At 39.4% G+C, this 22659-nt stretch overlaps 3 protein-coding genes across 4 annotated transcripts in view; 2 read left to right on the forward strand and 1 right to left on the reverse strand.

Moving 5' to 3' along the window:
• Nucleotides 1-6421, forward strand: part of lrch1 (leucine-rich repeats and calponin homology (CH) domain containing 1) — a 195004-nt gene extending 188583 nt beyond the window's left edge. The window contains exon 19 of one of the 2 annotated variants that reach the window (XM_062068759.1): nt 1527-6421. In XM_062068759.1, the coding sequence (XP_061924743.1) occupies nt 1527-1628 (102 nt within the window). In that variant the 3' untranslated portion in view covers nt 1629-6421. The remainder of the gene's footprint in view (nt 1-1526) is intronic. The other variant, XM_062068760.1, reaches the window with a different exon arrangement.
• Nucleotides 1-22659, forward strand: part of LOC133664257 (uncharacterized) — a 265732-nt gene that overhangs the window by 152612 nt on the left and 90461 nt on the right. The window lies entirely within an intron of this gene.
• On the reverse strand, nt 6403-15164 carry esd (esterase D/formylglutathione hydrolase). Its single transcript, XM_062068764.1, has 9 exons — nt 15039-15164; nt 14609-14676; nt 11098-11186; nt 10913-11011; nt 7172-7296; nt 6990-7109; nt 6830-6928; nt 6604-6771; nt 6403-6535 (listed from the first exon to the last, which is right to left on the reverse strand). Exons 1-9 carry the CDS (start codon nt 15042-15044, stop codon nt 6455-6457), a joined length of 855 nt encoding a protein of 284 aa, XP_061924748.1. The 5' UTR covers nt 15045-15164; the 3' UTR covers nt 6403-6454.

Raw genomic sequence — 22659 nt, forward strand, 5'->3', positions numbered from 1 at the left:
ACGTGACATTTAATAAACAAACGGTGAAGACTATCAAAAATGGAGGCCATATAGTTAGACCACCCTGGGCAAAGTTTTATCCAGGCCACGGAACTCGATAACAAATTCGAAAGTACTGAACATAAAACTGCTCACCTTAACCCGCCCCTCCCCCGCCAGGACAAGCTGTCTTCCTCACCACATGTTTAATGACAACAACCTTTGCCTCACAGACTTAGCCTAACATTTAACACCGTGTGGACATTTTATGTTAGCTTGTTAGCTCTCTGGAACTTCCCACTAGAAAACCAGTAATTGAACGCCGCTTGATGTTGGAGTTCGTCCTCATCACGTCGGGGAAAATCGATTTGTTGCGTTTTTGACTAACAGACTTTGAGCAGAAACTTCCTGGTTGTCTCAAACATAAACGCGGATTCCAGAAGTCCTCACCCAAAACCTGCCTCGTGGCCAATGTAACATTTAATAAACAAACGGTGAAGACTATCAAAAATGGAGGCCATATAGTTAGACCACCCTGGGCAAAGTTTTATCCAGGCCACGGAACTCGACGACAAATTCGAAAGTACTGAACATAATACTGCTAACCTTAACCCGCCCCTCCCCCGCCAGGACAAGCTGTCTTCCTCACCACATGTTTAATGACTACAACCTTTGCCTCACAGACTTAGCCTAACATTTAACACCGTGTGGACATTTTATGTTAGCTTGTTAGCTCTCTGGAACTTCCCACTAGAAAACCAGTATTTGAACGCCGCTTGATGTTGGAGTTCGTCCTCATCACTTCGGGGAAAATCGATTTGTCGCATTTCCCACGGTTGAAACCTTCAAACAGACTTTGAGCAGAAACTTCCCGGTTGTCTCAAATATAAAAGCGGATTCCAGAAGTCCTCACCCAAAACCTGCCTTGTGGCCAACGTGACATTTAATAAACAAAAGGTGAAGACTATCAAAAATGGAGGCCATATAGTTAGACCACCCTGGGCAAATTTTTATCCAGGCTACGGAACTCAGATGACAAATTCGAAAGTACTGAACATAAAACTGCTCACCTTAACCCGCCCCTCCCCCGCCAGGACAAGCTGTGTCTTCCTCACCACATGTTTAATGACTACAACCTTTGCCTCACAGACTTAGCCTAACATTTAACACCGTGTGGACAATTTATGTTAGCTTGTTAGCTCTCTGGAACTTCCCACTAGAAAACCAGTAATTGAACGCTGCTTGATGTTGGAGTTCGTCCTCATCACGTCGGGGAAAATCGATTTGTTGCGCTTTTGACTAACAGACTTTGAGCAGAAACTTCCTGGTTGTCTCAAACATAAAAGCGGATTCCAGAAGTCCTCACCCAAAACCTGCCTTGTGGCCAATGTGACATTTAATAAAGAAAAGGTGAAGACTATCAAAAATGGAGGCCATATAATTAGACCACCCTGGGCAAAGTTTTATCCAGGCCTTGGAACTCAGGTGACAAATTCGAAAGTACTGAACATAATACTGCTAACCTTAACCCGCCCCTCCCCCGCCAGGACAAGCTGTGTCTTCCTCACCACATCCTGGAGGAGAAAGGCCTGATGAAGGTGAGCGCCATGGTCCAGGCGCTGGTGGACGAGGTGCCCCTCAAGACGTGAGATGGGCGGGGCCTCCTCTGACGGGACTCCTGCGCCCGCGTGACATTCGAGGACCCTGGGACGCGGGCACGTCACGCAAGTTTTTGTTTTTGTTTTTGAACCCTCTATTTCAGAAGCGGCGACTTGACTTTTTTCTTATCGGAGGACGTCATTGTCCAAATGACGGGAAGAAATGTCGGCTTGCTCAGTGTCAAAAGTGTCGTTTGCGTTTTTTTCTTTTTGCACGTACGTTTGAGGGAAGTGAAACAAATGTGATGTTTCTAGAAGCCAGAGCAACTGTGACGAGTCTTTAGCGCCGCGGGATTGAACCGTCAACCGGCGTCCACGTAGCGTTTTAGCTGGTGGCCGTCGAGCGCTTTTTGCAAAAAAAGATACGTTTTTTTGTGTGAGGTTTGGCGAGCGTGCGAACACTTTTAGCCGCCGTTTGTATTTCCAGGCAAATCTATTTATTGTACCAGGACGGCGTTCAAGATGGAATATTCCAAAAGTATTTTTCTCGAGTAATATATTTTGTTATCGTTGTGTTTTTATAGAGTTGTCGTCTGAGCCAGCGTCTTTTTGCAATTCTTAATCCCGACTTTTTTACACTGGGAAGGAGGAATAAACGTACACGCAGTCTTCGTCACGCGACCATGGTTTTTTTGAGGGGGAGGGGGGGGCGGGTCAAAATGACGGCGTGACCCAATTCTGATGGCGTGTGAATATTTTTTTGTATTGTTATTCCAAAAGCAGACATTCCTTTTTAATGGGCAGGTGTTGGTATTTGCAGGGACATCACGTGAGTAATGGCGGCCTCTGCTGGCCAAACAGACAAGTTGCAGCATTTTCAACTGAAAGCTAAAACTGCAGTGAAAAGAAGAGAATAAATCTAGTCTAATTTTGAAATTGTGTTAACGTCAACAAACAGTTTTGTTGCTTCTGGGATAAAAATAAGGTTAGAAAATAGTTACCGTGAATGTTTTTCATATGTTTTCTTTATGTGCGTTGGTCTTAGATTGCTGGTCCCCAAATGTTATAAAGAGAAATGTGTTTGAAATCACATTCTTTTATCTTCCAGGGTATTTAATTGTTGAGTGAATTCCCACGCAATGTGGGCGCTTATTGTAGGCTGGCAAAGTGAGTCGCAGGAAATCAAGGACTGGAGTCACTATGGTGGGAAACAATATCAATGATTTTTAACGGCCGATATATCTATATTTTTTAAATAAGGTGGATAAAAATGTGGTAAATGTAAACATTTGTCTGATTAGAATCCCCTCAGCAGAACCCAAGTATTAGAACCTAATACTGTCCCGCTACTGTCCCGATACTGTCCCACTACTGTCCCACTACTGTCCTACTACTATCCCACTACTGTCCCGATACTGTCTTAATACTGTCCTAATATTGTCCCACTAATGTCCTAATACTATCCCGATACTGTCCCAATATTGTCCTAATACTATCCCGATAATGTCCTAATACTGTCCCACTACTGTCCCGATACTGTCCCAATATTGTCCTAATACTATCCCGATAATGTCCTAATACTGTCCCACTAATGTCCTAATACTATCCCGATACTGTCCCAATATTGTCCTAATACTATCCCGATACTGTCCTAATACTAATCCCAACACTGTCCTAATACTATCCCGATACTGTCCCACTAATGTCCTAATACTATCCCGAAACTGTCCCGATACTGTCCTAATACTATCCCAATACTATCCCGAAACTGTCCCGATACTGTCCCACTACTGTCCTAATACTATCCCGATACTGTCCTAATACTGTCCCAATATTGTCCTGATACTATCCCGATACTGTCCTAATACTATCCCGATACTGTCCTAATACTATCCCGATACTGTCCCACTACTGTCCTAATACTATCCCGATACTGTCCCAATACTGTTCTAATATTGTCCCGATACTGTCCTAATACTATCCCGAAACTGTCCTAATACTGTCCCGATACTGTCCCACTACTGTCCTAATACTATCCCGATACTGTCCTAATACTGTCTCGATATTGTCCCGATACTGTCCTAATACTATCCCGATACTGTCCCACTACTGTCCTAATACTATCACGAAATTGTCCTAATACTGTCCCGATACTGTCCTAATACTGTCCCGATACTGTCCTAATACTGTCCTGATACTGTCCTAATACTATCCCGATACTGTCCCAATACTGTTCTAATAATGTCCCGATACTGTTCTAATACTGTCCCGATACTGTTCTTATACTGTCCCAATACTGTCCGTCCCACTACTGTCCTAACATTATCCCAATACTGTCCCAATACTGTCCTGATACTATCCCGATACTGTCGTAATACTGTCCCGATACTGTCCCACTACTGTCCTAATACTATCACGAAATTGTCATAATGCTGTCCCGATATTGTCCTAATACTGTTCTAATACTGTCCCGATACTGTCCTAATACTATCCCGATACTGTCCTAATACTGTTCCGATACTGTCCTAATACTATCCCGATACTGTCCCAATACTGTCCTAATACTATCCCGATACTGTCCCAATACTGTTCTAATTATGTCCCGATACTGTTCTAATACTGTCCCGATACTGTTCTTATACTGTCCCGATACTGTTCTTATACTGTCCCGATACTGTCCGTCCCACTACTGTCCCACTTCTGTCCTAACATTATCCCGATACTGTCCTGATACTATCCCGATACTGTCCTAATACTATCCCGATACTGTCCTATTACTATCCCGAAACTGTCCCAATACTGTCCCACTAATGTCCTAATACTATCCCGAAACTGTCCCGATACTGTCCTAATACTATCCAGAAACTGTCCTAATACTGTCCCGATACTGTCCTAGTACTATCCCGAAACTGTCCTAATACTGTCCCGATACTGTCCCGATACTGTCCTAATACTGTCCCGATATTGTCCCGATACCGTCCTAATACTATCCCGATACTGTCCTAATACTATCCCGAAATTGTTCTCATACTGTCCCGAAATTGTCCTAATACTGTCCCGATATTGTTCCAGTACTGTCCTAATACTATCCCGATACTGTCCTAATACTATCCCGATACTGTCCTAATACTCTCCCGATACTGTCCTAATACTGTCCCAATACTATCCCGATACTGTCCTAATACTATCCCAATAATGTCCCAATACTATCCCGATAATGTCCCGATACTGTTCTAATACTGTCCCGATACTGTTCGTCCCACTACTGTCCTAACATTATCCTGATGCTGTCCCAATACTGTCCTGATACTATCCCGATACTGTCCTAATACTGTCCCGATACTGTCCTAATACTGTCCCGATACTGCTAATGCTGTCCCGATACTGTCCCAATACTGTTTTAATACTGTCCTATTGAACCCTTTCAAGTCAGAAAGGAAATGTCAACAAAATAGTCAAATCACATTCAATAAACTCCTAAAATGAAGATGCAAAAATGGAGATAATGTAAGAAATGCTTGATAAAATAGTGCAAAGTGTGAAAATGTAAACATAGAAACCTGAGAAGAACTACTGTCTGCAGGTTAAGTGGCAGGAAGTTACGGCTGTGTAACATTATTTGATATGGAGATGACTTTTTTGTTTTGCAGTAATTGTTTTAATATTATTAATATATCGGCCGATTTCCATAATCATTGGCATTTTGTACGACCTATGGAAAAACTTAAGGAACAGGAGAAAAACATCATATTGGAAATGTAACTTCCTGTGATTCTAATCCCTCAGCTCTCAAGGCAGAAAGGAAATGTCAACACAAGCATGAAAACACTCCAACATGTCAACAAAATAGTCAAATGGCATTGAACACTCGACAATAAGCTCTTAAAATGAAGGAATGTGTAAGAAATGCTTGATAAAATAGTGCAAAGTGCGAAAATGTAAACATAGAAACCTGAGAAGAACTACTGTCTGCAGGTTTAGTGGCAGGAAGTTACGGCTGTGCTCTAAAGGGTGAGCTAAGGTGGTGTGGTTCCATCTGACTACGGTCCCTTTTTTATTTTTTTAAATCGGGGGGGGAAAAAGTGCCAAAATGTCCAGTTTCCTTTCATCCATAATTTCTTCATTTTGACTTCCTCTTCTCACACCAGACACTTAGTTGATACTGTCACCTGATTGGCTGTCAGCGGGTCCCGCCCACTGATCCCTTCCTGCGTTGCTTGGTTCCGACGAAGAAAAAAAATGGTTGTACATTTTGTAGAACGCATTTTGTCTTGATGCCGATGACGTGTCTGTCACGATATATGTTGATATCGTTTCATCGCCCGGCCCAAGGAGTCCCACTGACTGTGTGAGCCGATACTAGTATTTGGTGCGATACAGTTTATTATTACTACATAACTTAAGAATTAGTATTATCCATCCATTTTGTACCGCTTGTCCCTTTTGGGGTCGCTGGAGCCTATCTCAGCTACAATCGGGCGGAAGGCGGGGTACACCCTGGACAAGTCGCCACCTCATCACAGGGCCAGAATTAGTATTGGGTTCTGTCCTGTAATTCCACTTTTCACCTGCAGAGGCAACTATGAGTAAACTTCAACTAGAAGTTGGCACTTTAGCAAAAAAAACACAAACTGCCACTTTAAATTTGTATTTATAACTTCTTTTTTTTTTTTTTACGCCAACCGACTGACGTGTGAAGAGAATCTTTTAATTTGAAACATTTTGTGTAAATATATCTTTTGTACTTTGGTGCAAATGTATTTTGTTCAAGCATGGAAAGTCCCTTTAATGTCGCCTTAACTGCTGTACATAAAAGAAGTAAAACAACGCAAAGCGTGAACTTTTATTGTGAAAATATCACACCTTTTTGCTGCCGCTTATGCGTTGAGGAAGTTGGCGTGGTGCTTGATGTGCTCGTTGATGAAGGAGTAGATGAAGAAGTAGCTGTGGTCGTAGCCCTGCAGGAGAGGAGGAGGTTCAGGACACGCCCCCTGGTGGCGTGGAGGACTTAAGACTCGGGACTGACCTTCTGCAGTCTGAACACCACGGGGATCTTCTTCTCGGAGCAGGCGGCGATCAGGTTGTCGGGCAGCAGCTGCCCGGCCGACCCGAACTGGTCGTCGCGGCCCTGGTCGATGAGGATGTCCAGCTGGGGTCCCGAGTACGAGGCCGCCAGCACGGTGGCGTCGTACGCCTGGAGGAGGCCGCGGGTTAAAAAGCAGGACGTCGCTGTCAAGAGACCGGCCTCTTACCTCCCACGTGGCGCGGTCAGGACCCAGGTACCCGGCGAAGGCCTTCTGGCCCCAGGGGCACTGCATGGGGTTGCAGATGGGGGCGAAGGCCGACACGGTCTACGGCAGACACGGGGCCACAAGTTAAAGACCAGTTGCTCGGGTCTAGACCGCCACCTACCTTGTACTTCCCAGGGTTCTTGAGGGCACAGATGAGCGCCCCGTGGCCGCCCATGGAGTGACCGCTGATGGACATCCTGTCGGGGTCGGCGGGGAAGTTGGCCTGGATCAGCGCGGGCAGCTGGGAGCAGAGTCACAAGGTTTGCCATCCACCAGGAGGACCTGATTGAGAGCTGAAGGTACCTCCTTGGTGACGTAGGAGTACATGCGGTAGTTGCTCTTCCAGGGCTCCTGGGTGGCGTCCACGTAGAAACCTGCTCCCGTGCCAAAGTCCCAACTCTCGTCCTCGCCCTCGATGTTGCAGCCGCCTGCAGCGCCACACACATGCTTTACAATAGCATGGAAGTGATGATACTGCACTGATACTGTCCTAATACTATCCCGATACTGTTCTAATACTGTCCTAATACTATCTTGATAATGTCCCGATGCTGTCCTAATACTATCCCATTACTGTCCTAATACTGTCCTGATACTATCCCGAAACTGTTCTAATACTATCCAGATACTGTCCTAATACTATCCCATTACAGTCCTAATACTATCCCAATACTGTTCTAATACTGTCCTAATACTATCCCAATACTGTTCTAATGCTGTCCTAATACTATCCCAATACTGTTCTAATACTGTTCTAATACTGTCCTAATACTATCCCATTACTGTCCTAATACTATCCCAATACTGTCCTAATACTATCTTGATAATGTTCCAATACTGTCCTAATACTATCCCATTACTGTCCTAATACTATCCCATTACTGTCCTAATACTATCCCATTACTGTCCTAATACTGTCCCGATACTATCCCGAAACTGTTCTAATACTATCCAGATACTGTCCTAATACTATCCCATTACTGTCCTAATATTGTCCCGATACTATCCCGAAACTGTTCTAATACTATCCAGATACTGTCCTAATACTATCCCATTACTGTCCTAATACTGTCCTGATACTATCCCGAAACTGTTCTAATACTATCCAGATACTGTCCTAATACTATCCCATTACAGCCCTAATACTATCCCATTACTGTCCTAATACTATCCCATTACTGTTCTAATACTATCCCATTACTGTCCTAATACTATCCCATTACTGTCCTAATACTGTCCTAATACTATCTTGATAATGTTCCAATACTGTCCTAATACTATCCCATTACTGTCCTAATACTATCCCAATACTGTTTTAATACTATCCCATTACTGTCCTAATACTGTCCCGAAACTATCCCGAAACTGTTCTAATACTATCCAGATACTGTCCTAATACTGTTCTAATACTATCCCATTACTGTCCTAATACTGTCCTGATACTATCCCGAAACTGTTCTAATACTATCAAGATACTGTCCTAATACTATCCCATTACAGTCCTAATACTATCCCATTACTGTCCTAATACTATCCCATTACTGTCCTAATACAATCCCATTACTGTCCTAATACTATCCCATTACTGTCCCAATACTGTCCTAATACTATCTTGATAATGTTCCAATACTGTCCTAATACTATCCCATTACTGTCCTAATACTATCTCAATACTGTTCTAATACTATCCCATTACTGTCCTAATACTGTCCCGATACTATCCCGAAACTGTTCTAATACTATCCAGATACTGTCCTAATACTATCCCATTACTGTCCTAATACTATCCCATTACTGTCCTGATACTATCCCGAAACTGTTCTAATACTATCCAGATACTGTCCTAATACTATCCCATTACTATCCCATTACTGTCCTAATACTATCCCAATACTGTTCTAATACTATCACATTACTGTCCTAATACTATCCCATTACTGTCCTAATACTATCCCAATACTATCCCAATACTGTTCTAATACTATCCCAATACTGTTCTAATACTATCCCATTACTGTCCTAATACTGTCCTGATACTATCCCGAAACTGTTCTAATACTATCCAGATACTGTCCTAATACTGTTCTAATACTATCCTGATAATGTCCCGATTCTGTCCTAATACTATCCCATTACTGTCCTAATACTATCCCAATACTGTTCTAATACTGTCCTGATACTATCCCGAAACTGTTCTAATACTGTCCCGATACTGTTCTAATACTATCCTGATAATGTCCCGATACTGTCCTAATACTATCCCATTACTGTCCTAATACTATCCCAATACTGTTCTAATACTGTCCTGATACTATCCCGAAACTGTTCTAATACTGTCCTAATACTATCCCGATACTGTCCTAATACTATCCCAATACTGTCCTAATACTATCCCGATACTGCCCTAATACTATCCCATTACTGTCCTAATACTATCACAATACTGTCCTAATACTATCCCGATACTGTTCTAATACTATCTCGATAATGTCCTAATACTATCCTGATACTGTCCCAATACTGTCCCACTACGGTCCTCATATTATTCCGAAACTGTTCTAATACTGTCCCGATACTGTTCTAATACTGTCCTGATACTATCCCGAAACTGTTCTAATACTGTCCCGATACTGTCCTAATACTGTCCCGATACTGTTCTAATACTATCCTGATAATGTCCCGATACTGTCCCATTACTGTCCTAATACTATCCCAATACTGTTCTAATACTGTCCTGATACTATCCCGAAACTGTTCTAATACTGTCCCGATACTGTCCTAATACTGTCCTAATACTATCCCAATACTGTCCCGATACTATCCCGATACTGTCCTAATACTATCCCGATAATGTCCTAATACTATCCCATTACTGTCCTAATACTATCACAATACTGTCCTAATACTATCCCGATACTGTTCTAATACTATCTCGATAATGTCCTAATACTATCCTGATACTGTCCCAATATCGTCCCACTACTGTCCTCATATTATTCCGATACTGTCCTAACACTGTTCCGGTACCGTCCAAACACTGTTCTGATACTGTCCCGATGCTGTTCTAATACTGTCCTTGTCCCGATACTGTCCCACTACTGTCCTACTATTATCCCGATACTGTCCTAATACTGTCCCACAACTATCCCGATACTGTCCTAATACTGTCCCGATACTGTTCTAATACTGTCCGGATACTGTTCTAATACTATCCAGATACTGTCCTAATACCCAGCGGCTTATTTAACAGGTGTGGCTAATTGATGGATTTCATTATTTTTTCATGTTTTGTGTTCAACAAATAGCAAACACTGAAATTATGTTTTACCCCTTTGTGCTAAGGCGCCATCTTCTTTGCACTCGCTACAGTATTTCCTTCTGTTTAGTACTTTGAACCGGAAGTACAGGTGCCGTTTTGTCTACTAGTCATCTGTAGCGTTTCTACTCGTATGGCTTCTTCATTCATCACTCCTAACGACGTGTACAAGACTTACAATATAACTACAACAACCAAACGACGTGTCTTACAATATAACTACAACCAAACGACGTGTCTTACAATATAACTACAACCTAACGACGTGTCTCACAATATAACTACAACAACCAAACGACGTGTCTTACAATATAACTACAACAATTCATACTTACTAAACCGTCCCACGTGTGATGTCTGTAGGAGTGTTTTCATGCATATTTGTACGTGCTATCGTAATAAATCCAGCGTTGTTAGCATTAGCTAATATGCTAACACGTTTACGGGCTTGTGTGCTAGCATTGCGTATTAATAAATTACGACAGCATTCATTTTGTTATGGTTTGTTTAGCTAGCGGGTCCATGACCATGACTTCTGTTTTGTTTGATCGGCCGTTTTACTGCCTTTCGGAAACAATGAAGGTATGTAAATAAACATTTATCAGTATATTTCTGTGTAAATAACTCATTTCACAACGTATATATCCGGGTAAATGATTTGTAAATCCAAATTCTAGCAGGTGTGTTCAACTTGTGGAGCTGCAAGGTCTGTGAGGGTGTGCTCATACGTGGGCTGGTGTCCGGCGCCACGATGATGAGGCCGTTCTCCGCCGCCGCCAGCTGACTTCCCGCCTTGGTGATGAAGTTCTGCTCGGTGCAGGTCAAGCCTGCAAAAGGACACCACAAGCTGAGTGCGCGCCCGGACGGACCCCCTGGAGGGGTGTGCCCCACCCCCTGGAGTGGTGTGCCCCACCTGAGAGCCAGTACATGACGGGACATTTGTCCGTCTCGGCTTTTGGCGGCAGGAAGACGGCGAACTTCATCTTGCACTTGAGCTCGGTGCTGCAGGGTGAGAGGGAATGTTAGCGTATAACAGACAAAAGTGCTAAATTCAACCATTGAAATACTTCCTATATGTTAAAGGTCTAAAAAGATGATGTAGTACAGGGGTCACCAACACGGTGCCCGCGGGCACCAGGTAGCCCGTAAGGACCAGATGAGTAGCCCGCTGGCCTGTTCTAAAAATAGCTCAAATAGCAGCACTTACCAGTGAGCTGCCTCTATTTTTTAAATTGTATTTATTTACTAGCAAGCTGGTCTCGCTTTGCCCGACATTTTTAATTCTAAGAGAGACAAAACTCAAATAGAATTTGAAAATCCAAGAAAATATTTTAAAGACTTGGTCTTCACTTGTTTAAATAAATTCATTATTTTTTTTACTTTGCTTCTTATAACTTTCAGAAAGACAATTTTAGAGAAAAAATACAACCTTAAAAAAGATTTTAGGATTTTTAAACACATATACCTTTTTACCTTTTAAATTCCTTCCTCTTCTTTCCTGACAATGTAAATCAATGTTCGAGTAATTTTTTTTTTTTTATTGTAAAGAATAATAAATACATTTTAATTTAATATCATCATTTTAGCTTCTGTTTTTTCGACAAAGAATATTTGTGAAATATTTCTTCAAACTTATTATGATTAAAATTCAAAAAAATTATTCTGGCAAATCTAGAAAATCTGTAGAATCAAATTTAAATCTTATTTCAAAGTGTTTTGAATTTCTTTTTTAAAAAAAATTCTGGAAAATCTAGAAGAAATAATGATTTGTCTAGCTTGGTCCAATTTGTTATATATTCTAACAAAGTGTAGATTGGATTTTAACCTATTTAAAACATGTCATTTAAATTCTAAAATGAATCTTAATCAGGAAAAATTACTAATGATGTTCCATAAATTATTTTTTAAATTTTTTCAAAAAGATTCGAATTAGCTAGTTTTTTTCTTCTTTTTTTCGGTTGAATTTTGAATTTTAAAGAGTCGAAATTGAAGATAAACTATGTTTCAAAATTTAATTGTCATTTTTTTCCGTGTTTTCTCCTCTTTTAAAACGTTCAATTAAGTGTAAATATCATTAATTATTAATAATAACATAGAGTTAAAGGTAAATTGAGCAAATTGGCTATTTCTGGCAATTCATTTAAGTGTGTATCAAACTGGTAGCCCTTCGCATTAATCACTACCCAAGAAGTAGAACGTCCAGCGGGCCAGGTTGCAAATCCTAATGGGCCACAGGTGGCCCCCGGGCCCTATATTGCTGTAAAGTTAAGCTTTTTTATCTATTTTTATTTAGACAAAAACATGTTTGGAAAGTATGATAATATACTGTAATATTTGTTGCAATATTGGGTTTGACTTTATTTGGAACATGCACGCATACAACATGATGCATCACACATGCATGCATACAACATGATGCATCACACATGCATGCATACAACATGATGCATCACACATGCATGCATACAACATGATGCATCACACATGCATGCATACAACATGATGCATCACACATGCATGCATACAACATGATGCATCACACATGCATGCATACAACATGATGCATCACACATGCATGCATACAACATGATGCATCACACATGCATGCATACAACATGATGCATCACACATGCATGCATACAACATGATGCATCACACATGCATGCATACAACATGATGCATCACACATGCATGCATACAACATGATACATCACACATTCATGCATACAACATGATGCATCACACATGCAAGCATACAACATGATGCATGTTTTTGTTCAACCATCTTTTTAATTTGTTCATTTCTTCTGTTATTATTCGTATTATCTTCTTATCTGCTATTGACTGTACATGTACTGTAAATGTATAATGTATTTATATTATTCACATGTGAATAATGCTGTATAATAGACTGTATTTATATTATTCACATGTGAATAATGCTGTATAATAGACTGTATTTATATTATTCACATGTGAATAATGCTGTATATTAGACTGTATTTATATTATTCACATGTCAATAATGCTGTATAATAAACTATTTATATTATTCACATGTGAATAATGCTGTAAAATAGACTATTCATATTATTCACATGTGAATAATATAAATAGTCTATTATACAGCATTATTCACATGTGAATAATATAAATACAGTCTATTATACAGCATTATTCACATGTGAATAATGCTGTATAATAGACTGTATTTATATCATTCACATGTGAATAATGATGTATAATAGACTATATATATATTATTCACATGTGAATAATGCTGTATAATAGACTGTATTAATGTTATTCACATGTGAATAATGCTGTATAATAGACTGTATTTATATTATTCACATGTGAATAATGCTGTATAATAGACTGTATTTATATTATTCACATGTGAATAATGCTGTATAATAGAATGTATTTATATTATTCACATGTGAATAATGCTGTATAATAGACTGTATTTATTATATTATTCACATGTGAATAATGCTGTATAATAGACTATTTATATTATTCACATGTGAATAATGCTGTATAATAGACTGTATTTATTATATTATTCACATGTGAATAATGCTGTATAATAGACTATTTATATTATTCACATGTGAATAATGCTGTATAATAGACTGTATTTATATTATTCACATGTGAATACTGCTGTATAATAGACTGTATTTATATTATTCACATGTGAATAATGCTGTATAATAGAATGTATTTATATTATTCACATGTGAATAATGCTGTATAATAGACTGTATTTATTATATTATTCACATGTGAATAGTGCTGTATAATAGACTATTTATATTATTCACATGTGAATAATGTTGTATAATAGACTATTTATATTATTCACATGTGAATAATGCTGTATAATAGACAGGTATTTTTTTTACATTTCTATTATACAGCATTATTCACATGTGAATAATATAAATAGTCTATTATACAGCATTATTCACATGTGAATAATATAATATACAGGCTATTATACAGCATTATTCACATGTGAATAATACAAATAAAAAGTGTTTATTGTGAGTGAACTGTGGTGCTGAATTTTCCCCAGGGATCAATTCAGTACTTTCTATTCCTTCTATTCTGTGTGTTCTTGAACAAAACACAGTTGTGTCATCCGCAAATAAAACTAACTTTAAGTCCTTGTAACTTTACAAAATGCCGTTCATATATTGGATACTATTAAAGTTTTAAAAGCTATGCAATTTCAAGCAGTACATTTTTTATTTTTCTGTCAAAATGAAAAAAAAAAAAATCAATTACATTTAATTAGAAAATAAGAAGTACTTAATGGACAAATAATTTCCAGGTGTTTGCAGGCCATTTAATGAAGTGGCGGGCCACATCTGGCCCCCAGGCCTTGTGTTTGACACCTGTGCACTCAACATCACCTGTCATGTTCGAAGACCTTCTGGAAGCCTCCCGCGCACCTGTTGGAGGACACCTGGGTGACGGCCATCTGCAAGGTCAGCAAAAAGATGCATTAGTACTTCTTACCCCTGTCTATTTTTAACTTGGGCCATCTCATTAACAAGACGCAATAAAATCACTTTCTCGCGCAATTGTCGAAAGTTCGAGCGCGCCGAACCAAGGAGGTGCGTCCGTGCACGCGTGCCACTGCCACGTGGGGCCTGGACACACTAGTATTCACTTTATAACAGCAGAAACATGTCAAATTGCCACATTTCAAGCCGGAGTGTCGCGCGGTCTGCGCTACTTCGTTAGCTCGTTTCAACTTTAAAAAGAGTTCAACCGCGCCCTGCTCGGACTCGACGTCACTCGAACATAAAGCCAATTTAATGTAGCTTTCAAAGAACAAACCTTCATAAAGCGCAGTATTTTTGCCTTTCTGGCGTCTTTTCACCGCCAAAGTGCTAAAGTCCGCTTCACAGTCCAACGGCGTCGGCGCGACGTGATGACGTCACGAGAGCAAAAACATTAAAAAATGAAAAAGGAATGTGTATATACATTTAAAACTAATCTGTCATTATTATGTATAGTATTATCATATTTATTTTTCTTGCATACTATAGTTTTGTTCTATTTTTACATTTTTCTGCCGATGTAGGCCTACTTTGTTGAGATTTTTATTTTTTGTTTTATTTTTTTATTTTTTTTGGAGCGATTTAGCCGATCCTTTCAGTCACTTTTTCTATAATAAAAACGACTGGCAACAAAAAATTAAAATTTTAAATTTAAAATAAATTTTAAAAAAACGTCCACCGCGTGCAATGCGGCTGTCTGTCGCCAGAGGGCAGCAGAATGCACCAGAATCTGAAGTCCCCTCGCCCAGAACATAAAGGAGAAAGTGAACAATGATTTCGTACGTCGTATTTAAAATAAATATAGCCGTCAATGTTTAATAATAAGTTCACTCGACTCAAATTAATTGGGCCGCCATCTTGAAGTGGTGATGAGGAGCCGGCGAGCAGCCTAAACTGACAGTTGACAGGTAGAAAACAAAGATGCTAAACTGACAGTTGACAGCTAGAAAACAAAGATGCTAAACTGGCAGTTCACAGGTAGAAAACAAAGATGCTAAACTGACAGTTGACAGGTAGAAAACAAAGATGCTAAACTGACAGTTGACAGCTAGAAAACAAAGATGCTAAACTGACAGTTGACAGCTAGAAAACAAAGATGCTAAACTGACAGTTGACAGGTAGAAAACAAAGATGCTAAACTGACAGTTGACAGGTAGAAAACAAAGATGCTAAACTGACAGTTGACAGGTAGAAAACAAAGATGCTAAACTGACAGTTGACAGGTAGAAAACAAAGATGCTAAACTGGCAGTTCACAGGTAGAAAACAAAGATGCTAAACTGACAGTTGACAGGTAGAAAACAAAGATGCTAAACTGACAGTTGACAGGTAGAAAACAAAGATGCTAAACTGACAGTTGACAGGTAGAAAACAAAGATGCTAAACTGACAGTTGACAGGTAGAAAACAAAGATGCTAAACTGACAGTTGACAGGTAGAAAACAAAGATGCTAAACTGACAGTTGACAGGTAGAAAACAAAGATGCTAAACTGACAGTTGACAGATAGAAAACAAAGATGCTAAGCTGACAGTTGACAGGTAGAAAACAAAGATGCTAAACTGGCAGTTGACAGGTAGAAAACAAATATGCTAAACTGACAGTTGACAGGTAGAAAACAAAGATGCTAAACTGACAGTTGACAGCTAGAAAACAAAGATGCTAAATTGGCAGTTGACAGGTAGAAAACAAAGATGCTAAACTGACAGTTGACAGGTAGAAAACAAAGATGCTAAGCGAGCAGTTGACAGCTAGAAAACAAAGATGCTAAACTGACAGTTGACAGGTAGAAAACAATGATGCTAAACTGACAGTTGACAGGTAGAAAACAAAGATGCTAAACTGACAGTTGACAGGTAGAAAACAATGATGCTAAACTGACAGTTGACAGGTAGAAAACAAAGATGCTAAACTGACAGTTGACAGGTAGAAAACAAAGATGCTAAGCTGGCAGTTGACAGGTAGAAAACAAAGATGCTAAGCTGGCAGTTGACAGGTAGAAAACAGAGATGCTAAACTGACAGTTGACAGCTAGAAAACAAAGATGGTGTTCAGCGTTTTCCTGCTCAAATGATGGGACTGTTGAAAATAGGAATCGGGGGATTACTTTTCACAGGTAAGATTTAACATTCACATACTATTGGTTGTATTTTGTGAAAAGAATATTAGCACAGAGTTGAGAAGGAGCAAAGATCTTCAATAGTAGTGAAATCATAGCCGCTAGCAAACAAGAGTATGACCATAATAGAACTGCTTGTCAATGAAATGAATTACAATATTTTGTCAGAATGCACCAGAATGCTTCATTTGTATGTGAAAATCACAAATAAATCTTCTGGGGGAGGATGACGCCCCTACAGGGGTTTGGTTTACAAACTTTCAGCCCCACCTAAAACAAAATTCACCAGCCGCCCCTGATTATGATGCATTCTCATTTTAGGCAAAGTATAAGACAATACTTTCTTAACAGTATAATTGTAACCAGGAATAAGTCTTTAAGTAACAATATTCAAATACTAACATTGTTGGGTAAGACAGAATTTGCTTTTATTTTGAATCCAGTGAAACAGATTGGTGGTTTTAGCTGATATAAAGACTTTCAGGTGTTTATATATGTTGAAGTATTTGGCAGACGCTTTTATCCAAAGCGACATACATCAAAAATACATCTAAAACAACGACTGTAAACATGATCATTTAAGGGAAGAATGTAATAGAAAATATCAATACAAAGTGTCAAGACAGAATAAACTCTCTGCTGCTGCAGCAACAGAGATACAGTCTATAAGATATATAGATATCTAATGTATTCATACATTGTTTATGTAGCATGTATATATAACCTCATCATATTGTTTCTTCAACTTCAAAATAGCTGACCCTTCTCTGGGATTATATTCCCAGTTTTGATCTGGGACGTCTGGTCACTTATAGCATTTAATAATATTCTATTACTGTTAAGCAAACTATGAATAATAAAACATGTGTCCTTTATCATAGCTACACGTATGACAAAAAAGGTCGTGAAAATGAGTGGTATTCAGTGAGGTAAAATGAATTAAATGCGCTGACAGTTCATTGCTCCTGCCAAATGAATTGCACTGAGTGGAGCGGATCACCACTCCAAGATGGCGGCCCCGCGTCTCGTCAGCGGCAGTAGGCAGTAGCGCTCCATGCTGCGTACCCTTAGAACAGGGGTCACCAACCTTTTTGAAAGCAAGAGCTACTTCTTGGGTACTGATTAATGTGAAGGGCTACCAGTTTGATACATACTTAAATAAATTGCCAGAAATAGCCAATTTGCTCAATTTACCTTTAACTCTATGTTATTATTAATAATTAATGATATTTACACTTAATTGAACGGTTTAAAAGAGGAGAAAACACGAAAAAAATGACAATTACATTTTGAAACATAGTTTATCTTCAATTTCGACTCTTTAAAATTCAACCGAAAAAAAGAAGAGAAAAACTAGCTAATTCGAATCCTTTTGAAAAAATGTAAAAAATAATTTATGGAACATCATTAGTAATTTTTCCTGATTAAGATTAATTTTAGAATTTTGATGACATGTTTTAAATAGGTTAAAATCCAATCTGCACTTTGTTAGAATATATAACAAATTGGACCAAGCTATATTTCTAACAAAGACAAATCATTATTTCTTCTAGATTTTCCAGAACAAACATTTTAAAAGAAATTCAAAAGACTTTGAAATAAGATTTAAATTTGATTCTACAGATTTTCTAGATTTGCCAGAATAATTTTTTGGAATTTTAATAATAATAAGTTTGAAGAAATATTTCACAAATATTCTTTGTCAAAAAAACAGAAGCTAAAATGAAGAATTAAATTAAAATTTATTTATTATTCTTTACAATAGAAAAAATAAATGTACTTGAACATTGGTTTAAATTGTCAGGAAAGAAGAGGAAGGAATTTAAAAGGTAAAAAGGTATATGTGTTTAATTATTTTTTCTCTAAAATTGTCTTTCTGAAAGTTATAAGAAGCAAAGTAAAAAAATTCATGAATTTATTTAAACAAGTGAAGACCAAGTCTTTAAAATATTTCCTTGGATTTTCAAATTCTATTTGAGTTTTGTCTCTCTTAGAATTAAAAATGTCGGGCAAAGCGAGACCAGCTTGCTAGTAAATAAATACAATTTAAAAAATAGAGGCAGCTCACTGGTAAGTGCTGCTATTTGAGCTATTTTTAGAACAGGCCAGCGGGCTACTCATCTGGTCCTTACGGGCTACCTGGTGCCCGCGGGCACCGTGTTGGTGACCCCTGCCTTAGAACATGTCTATGGTCACTCGACCCATGACGTCATCAAAGTTCCCTTTTTAAAGTTAAAAAAGTTACAGTAGCAATGATAGTCACACACACACTAGGTGTGGGGAAATTATTCTCTGCATTTGACCCATCACCCTTGATCACCCCCTGGGAGGTGAAGGGAGCAGTGAGCAGCAGCGGTGGCCGCGCCCGGGAATCATTTTTGGTGATTAAACCCCCAATTGCAACCCTTGATGCTGAGTGCCAAACAGGGAGGTAATGGCTCCCATTTTTATAGTCTTTGGTATGACTCGGCCGGGGTTTGAACTCACAACCTACCCATCTCAGGGCGGACACTCTAACCACCATTTTAGGCTGGACCACGGTTCGCAGACAGCACTTGTAAATGCAGACATCTTTGTTTAGCTGACTGGATGAGGAGGCCCACTCCCCCCTTGACTGCCTGGTGGGTCACCCGGGCCTCGGACTCCCACTTTGAATTATAAAATGAACATATACAGAAAGTATTCAGACCCTTTTCAAATGTTCACTATGTCTTTCATTGCAGCCATTTTGCTCAAATCCCAAAAGTTTATTTTATTTGTCACTAATGTACACTCAGCACCACATGTTGACATACAGAAAAAGAATTGTAGCATTCTTTGCAAATGTATTTAAAATACAAAACATGTACAAAAGTAATTTACATATGTACTGTATGTATACATATATACATATATGTAAGTTTATATATGTATATATACAGCGTATGTATATATGTGTGTGTATGTGTATATATATATATATATATATATATATATATATATATATATATATATATATATATATATATATATATATATATATACCGTAATTTCCGGACTATAAGCCGCACCTGACTATAAGCCTCAGGGTTTTGATGTGTAATTAGCGTAGTATATAGGGGTTCCTGCTACCACGGAGGGGATTGTCGGGACAGAGATGACTGTTTGGGAACGCAAAGCGTCCCATTTATTAACAATAAATCTTTCAATCATTCAATCAAACTTTCACATCTTTGAAATGGCGAACAGCATTCGTGCAGAGTACAAATAATACAACGGTATTACCGGTAGTCAGTCTTTAATCATTGTGTCATCGTCTTCCTCCTGCTCAGGGGCGCTGCTAGGGATTTTGGGCCCCATGAAAATAATCTTTACAGGGCCCCCAACACAGCGGCAACATTTTTTGATGCTATTTTACATACAATTATGCATTTAAATGGTATTTTTGACTATCATTACCATATTTTTGAAAGAAGAACAGCATCACAGTTGACATGTACAGTAGGGGAAGAACTGAGCACTCTGAATACAATGGAATTCATTTTCAGAGGGGAGATCAACTATTATTGAATAAGAACAGCTTGATAAATGTTTGACTGGATTGATTATTTAACTAATATAGCAGTAAAATGTAAAAATCCAGAGTTTTCTTGAGCTAATATGGTGAGAAAAGTGAGCTAGCTTATTACCACAGACAGGGACAAAGTTAATATGCATAACTTTCCACCACAACTAACAAACCCACCTTTTTTTGGGAAATATTGGGTGACATATTGTCGACCCTTCAACTCCTTCTCCTCTCTTATTTTCTTTTCCTTTCTTTTTTGGCTGCCTGATTTTTGAGGCATACTGCTGTCTCCTCCGCTTTGCCCGCTGCGGCGCTGTCTGTCTGTGACAAATCGCCGTGCTCTACCTGCAGCTGATCTAGTCGGACTGAACCATTTTACGTAAATAGAGGGGGGGAAGGGAGGGCCCTGCAGGTGTTTATGCTTCCAAAACAAATAAAAGTATTGTTACCAGGACATGGAAATTAAAACATGTGTGATTATATGTTAGTTAATAACTTAGTGTCATTATTGTTTCTGTATTATAATTTCATCATCATTAGGGGCCTCTCTGGGCCCCCCTCCATCATGCGCCCCTAGAATCCGTCTCCTTTACCCCCCCTTTTCGGCGCCCCTGTGCTGCCGTCTCCAACGTCTCACCATTGATTCATTGATGTCAAGGGTATGTGCAGCAGCTCTATTTCCTTCTTTGACAGCCAGATCGATTGCCTTTAACTTAAAAGCAGCATCATATGCACTTCTCCGTTTGTTTTCCATATTGAGGGTGTTTGCATGAACACTTCCTTCGCGCAAACTGTCGCTGACGCTCTCCTACTCTTTGTTTTGCTCTCGTTACCTGGCGCCAGATGTCTGCCTCGGTCTCACGCATTCTCGGTAGTGCGCGCCCCTGGTTACCGTAAGCCGTAAAAAAAGCCGTAAAAAAAGCCGTAAAAAAGCCGCACCGTCGTAAAAGCCGCAGGGACCAAAATAACTTCATGGCTGCAACACGTGCCAAAGTAGTTGGGAAAGGGCATGTTCACCACTGTGTTACATCACCTTTTCTTTTAACAACACTCAATAAACGATTGGGAACTGAGGAAACTAATTGTTGAAGCTTTGAAAGTGGAATTATTTCCCATTCTTGTTTTATGTAGAGCTTCAGTCGTTCAACAGTCCGGGGTCTCCGCTGTCGTATTTTAGGCTTCATAATGCGCCACACATTTTCGATGGGGGACAGGTCTGGACTGCAGGCGGGCCGGGAAAGTACCCGCACTCTTTTTTTACGAAGCCACGCTGTTGTAACACGTGCTGAATGTGGCTTGGCATTGTCTTGCTGAAATAAGCAGGGGCGTCCATGAAAAAGACGGCGCTTAGATGGCAGCATATGTTGTTCCAAAAGCTGTATGTACCTTTCAGCATTAATGGTGCCTTCACAGATGTGTAAGTTACCCATGTCTTGGGCACTAATACACCCCCATACCATCACACATGCTGCCTTTTGAACTTTGCTCCGATAACAGTCTGGATGGTTCGCTTCCCCTTTGTTCCGGATGACACGATGTTGAATATTTCCAAAAACAATTTGAAATGTGGACTCGTCAGACCACAGAAAACTTCAAAAGTCCATCTTAGATGATCTCGGGCCCAGCGAAGCCGGCGGCGTTTCTGGGTGTTGTTGATAAATGGCTTTCGCTTTGCATGGTAGAGCTTTAACTTGCACTTACAGATGTAGCGACCAACTGTAGTTACTGACAGTGGTTTTCTGAAGTGTTCCTGAGCCCATGTGGTGATATCCTTTAGAGATTGATGTCGGTTTTTGATACAGTGCCGTCTGAGGGATGGAAGGTCACGGTCATTCATTGTTGGTTTCCGGCCATGCTGCTTACGTGCAGTGATTTCTCCAGATTCTCTGAACCTTTTGATGATATTATGGACCGTAGATGTTGAAATCCCTAAATTTCTTGCAATTGCACTTTGAGAAAGGTTTTTCTTAAACTGTTCAACAATTTGCTCACGCAGTTGTGGCCAAAGGGGTGTACCTCGCCCCATCCTTTCTTGTGAAAGACTGAGCATTTTTTGGGAAGCTGTTTTTATACCCAATCATGGCACCCACCTGTTCCCAATTTGCCTGCACACCTGTGGGATGTTCCAAATAAGAGTTTGATGAGCATTCCTCAACTTTATCAGTATTTATTGCCACCTTTCCCAACTTCTGCATCAAATTCTGAAGTTAATGATTTTTTGCACAAAAAAAATGT

Source organism: Entelurus aequoreus, linkage group LG14 (genome assembly GCF_033978785.1).
Source record: "Entelurus aequoreus isolate RoL-2023_Sb linkage group LG14, RoL_Eaeq_v1.1, whole genome shotgun sequence".
Classification (NCBI taxonomy): Eukaryota; Metazoa; Chordata; class Actinopteri; order Syngnathiformes; family Syngnathidae; genus Entelurus; species Entelurus aequoreus.